This window comes from Etheostoma spectabile, chromosome 3, assembly GCF_008692095.1.
Source record: "Etheostoma spectabile isolate EspeVRDwgs_2016 chromosome 3, UIUC_Espe_1.0, whole genome shotgun sequence".
Lineage (NCBI taxonomy): Eukaryota > Metazoa > Chordata > Actinopteri > Perciformes > Percidae > Etheostoma > Etheostoma spectabile.
Genome location: NC_045735.1, coordinates 14,257,661 through 14,261,819, shown reverse-complemented (window position 1 = coordinate 14,261,819; position 4,159 = coordinate 14,257,661). Strand labels below are relative to the sequence as shown.

Genomic DNA, 4,159 nt, shown 5'->3' with positions numbered 1-4,159 from the left:
AAAGCGATAATAATGTTGAAAAAAGTGACCATGGTTGACAGGAAGACAACACAAGGGTCAAGTCTGTCGAGCAAACTATGTGTGTGTGTTGTTTCCTTGTCAGGAGAGTGTGTGTTGGCTCTGAAGTCTATGATTGGCAGCACAGCACAGCAGTTCCACACCTACCTGTCCCACCGTGGAGAGGAAACAGGAAATATCAGGGGATCCATGAGGGTCAGAGTCCCCTCCGAAAGGATGGGAACCAGGGAGAGACTCTACGGTAATGCTCTTTATGTGTTACTGTGTGGTGATAGTCTGGTTACACAGATGCAGATGATGCAGTTTGATGTTTGACTTGTGTTTAATTCTACAGCTATTTTTATTGTTTTTCAGAGTGGATCAGTGTGGACAAGGATGAGACGGGTGGACCTAAAGGGAAATCTACTTTGGTATCCAGAGTGGGACATGAATACGTCAAGTCAGTACACTGCACTCTTTTCATTTTGATAGTAAAAAGCAAAAAGCTGAATGTTTTATTAAAATTTGCACACATCCTTCATAGGAGATTATTCTACACACCACATTTGTTTGCTCTGTATTGTAGATATTTACATTACATTGGATGTCCTCATAATCAAAGATAAAATGGGAAAAAAATGCTATTGTTGACCAATTTAGAGATTGATGTTTTGCTGGAATACCAATAACAGTATTTCAGTTATTCCTTTTCTTTCTCCTTTTATACAGTTTAATTAAAATTTAAAATTTGAAAATACTTATCATGTTGGGCATTTGCCTGAGGAAGAATGGTTGAAGTGTTAGGTTTTGGGAGGTTAAATCTAGGTACTCTCCACTTTTACGTTTTGTTGAATCTGATATCTTGCACCTTTCACTACGTATGTGCACACAAACACCTTTCTGTATCCTCTGTTTTGTCCCACCTGCTGATGTTGTTGTTACGACGCAGGCCATCTGGGGTTCGTAAACAGCTCGGAGAGCTGGGAAAAGTCAGTGAGGAGGGAGAAAGGAGCAGCAAAGAGGAAACTGCTGCAAGGTACTAATACATTTATGTAGTTTATACCCACTGACCAGCAAATGCACATATTCAAGTTAACTGCACAAAAGATACAACCTTAGACAATTTTTTGTTTTGGAAAGATCAACAAAGCATTTTCTTCATTGACAACAATGAAAGAAAAAGTTAGGCCATCAAGCTCCTGTTCTTTTTGTGTGTGTGTATTGTGAAGGCCTAAACAAGATGCACCCGACGGTGATCCATCCATCTGCAAGAACAGCTACAATAATCCCGCCTACTACATCCTGGAGGGCGTTCCCAACCAGTCAGCAGCTTCTCTTTCACCTGAGCTACTCCCATGTCCTACCTCCACAAACCCCCAGGTAGCTAAAGCCCCTCCTCCCTCAGCTGGAGCTCGAACCAAACCCCCCTTTGTGGCCTCAGGGCCCTCTCACCCACGCAGAGCCATGACGGGGCACCCGGTCCGCACTATAAACGAGGAGGGCTCCTCAGAGGAAGATGGAGGCGCTTGTGGAACTGGAGCGCAGGGGGTTGGTGTCGGAACAACAGTTGGAAGCACACTGAATCGACCCCCTCCTGACTTCCCCCCTCCTCCTCTCCCTAAGGGAGCCCTGGAGATGGTTGCAGAAGCCCCGTTCTCCAAACCTCGCCCTCTTTACCCAGACCTTGCCGAGGTCAGGATACCAGCAGCCAGTCCTGCTGCCCCGCTGACCCTCGGAGAGGGTTTTAGGCGAGGAGGAGGAGTCGGAGCAGGGGCGTTGGACGACCAGTCGTGTTCTGTGCTCCAGATGGCAAAGACACTGAGTGAGAGTGAGTTTCCTGGGCAGCCTCCACGCGCTCCGTCTGCACCGCCACCTCTTAGAGGGCAGCCGATGGGTTTAGGTCTGGACGCCTGCCGTACCTTCCCACCCAGAAATGCCATCACAGAGAGTATCGCAGAGGACATGCCTGAGGAGGTGAGTAGGATATTTATATTTATTTAAATTCTCATTCAGTGGCTCTTTCAAGGTTTTTTAAAATATATATATTATGCAATTATTAATGGTTTGACAGCTGCAACCAGTGTGTTTGGGACTTGTTTGGGTTGTAATGTGTAGTTTCTTTCTTAGTTTGTGTGGTATAGTTTTCCCACAAACACAGAAGCTCTATAACTTGGCTGTTACCCAGCTACATAGCTGTTTTTTAGCATTTTACGTATGTTCATACAGCCATCTGTACAATTTTACCAAACCATCTTGATCCCTTTTCATCAAAGTTTTGGCGCTTCCTTTTTTGTGTGATGAAAAACAGAGCCCATCCCAAGATAGCATTTTATTTTTGTCTGGTGACATTTTTGGCCTGCGTTCTGTTGGAGGTGTGACCAGCTTTAAGTTCCTTCATCGGTTTTTATCTGATTCTGTGTTTCTTTTCTCCTGCACAGGCACTTTGGGGCAGCAGTAGCTCGTCTTTGTCTGTTGGGGAATCTTCAGTGGGGGAGTGGTTGCAGAGACTGGGACTGGAGAGGTATGAGCAGGGTCTTCTGCACAACGGCTGGGACGACCTGGAGTTCCTCAGGTGCATACACTCACACTCAGAAATGTTGACAGTCACGCTTTAGTGGGTGGAAATAAAAGCTGTTGCTTCAGACCATTACAGCAAAATCTCCAATTTATGTGCAGAACGTTGACTTGTTGGCATTGAAAATAGATCTATACTGTTATTATTTTAAGTAAACCATTGCTGTTCATTAATAACTAATTAGTAAGAATTGTTTTTCCAGTGACATTACTGAGGAGGACCTGGAGGAGGCGGGAGTGCTCGACCCCGCCCACAAGCAAATCCTGCTGGAGAGCCTCAGGCAGCAGCAGCAGAAATGAACCATTTTAAACTGGTCTATGACTGGTCCAAGAACTGGTACCAGAACTGGGTCCCAAGAGTCCAGATTTCAACTGAACTGAACTGAGCTGGAATGTGCCAATTAATGCCAGACTGTGCCTTCTGAGAGAAATTGCACTCCATTTGTACTTTAAAAAAACACTTGTAGAACCACCATGGTTTTTCACATGTAATGTATGTGCGTTGTCGTCAAGGTGGCCTTATTTAATGAGAATCATTTCAGTCCTTTAAGCGTCACTACATAACCCTCGGCTCAAAACCTAGTGAGAAGACGCAGGATGAGATAATATTATTCTGGACAGATAGAATTAAAGATCTAGAGCAGCTGATGCCTTGATGTTGTACCATCACTTCTGACTTGCAGCTTTAAAGTAGCGTTAAAGCTTGTTTGTCTTTCTTTGTCCTGAGAAACTTTCAAGTTGAAAACAACATGAGAAGAGGGCTTCTAGGGGGGGAACCAGAGCCTTGAAAACACACAGTCTGTGTTTTGCAGTATAGACTCCTTTAATGTGTTCCACTCTGAGTATCTGTTTTTCCCCCACCTATGGTCACAGTTGGGGAAACTATGTGGGAATTTTTCAAAAACACTCAAGGGTAATGTCAACCCACAGCTTGGGCAGAGGAACGTCCTCGCTTCTGTGACGGAGGCGGACAGGAAATGGGGACAGGAGAGGCGCTGGCCCTGACTCATGTCAGACTGAAGCCAGCTCAACTTGCATTTTCTAAAATTTGTACTTTTGTGATCATGTTTGGGCCACTGTTGTTTAAATGGTGGCATTTCTTGTCTCAGTGTCTCTGCATGTGTTTATGTTTTTATGTTATATTTTTTATGATAAAGGGAATATGGAGCAAAACATAGCGGAACAGGGACTGTGTTAGCCATCAGCACCCCCTGGTGTGTGATCTGTTCACACTCAACACTGACATTTCATCTTTTTTTTTTTAGTAGATTATGTTATAAGAAGTTGAGACTTTCTTTTCCTCCACATTTTTTAAGTACCCTTAAACATTGACAAATGACCCATGCAGCATACATATTCTGTATTTGTACAATTGGCCGAAAACAAATCAAGTAGATGAGGTTATACAAGACATGAGGTGATAAATGCCATACCAAAGGAAACTATTACTCTGAAATTTTACCAGCACATTTCTCATATTCCCAATTGTATTGTCTCTGAGGTCATTTAATTTTAATTTACATAAAACAGCAAATCTTAATTTAGTATTATATATGACCCAGGTTTGATGGGCTTTATGTCACATCTT

At 43.5% G+C, this 4,159-nt stretch overlaps 1 protein-coding gene across 1 annotated transcript in view; it reads left to right on the top strand.

The window, feature by feature from the left end:
* Positions 1–3,949, top strand: part of inppl1a (inositol polyphosphate phosphatase-like 1a) — a 25,273-nt gene extending 21,324 nt beyond the window's left edge. The window contains exons 23-28 of the mRNA XM_032510041.1: positions 104–259; positions 373–457; positions 947–1,033; positions 1,227–1,971; positions 2,436–2,569; positions 2,775–3,949. Of these exons, the coding sequence (XP_032365932.1) occupies positions 104–259; positions 373–457; positions 947–1,033; positions 1,227–1,971; positions 2,436–2,569; positions 2,775–2,871 (1,304 nt within the window). The 3' untranslated portion in view covers positions 2,872–3,949. The remainder of the gene's footprint in view (positions 1–103; positions 260–372; positions 458–946; positions 1,034–1,226; positions 1,972–2,435; positions 2,570–2,774) is intronic.
* Positions 3,950–4,159: the final 210 nt, after the last annotated feature.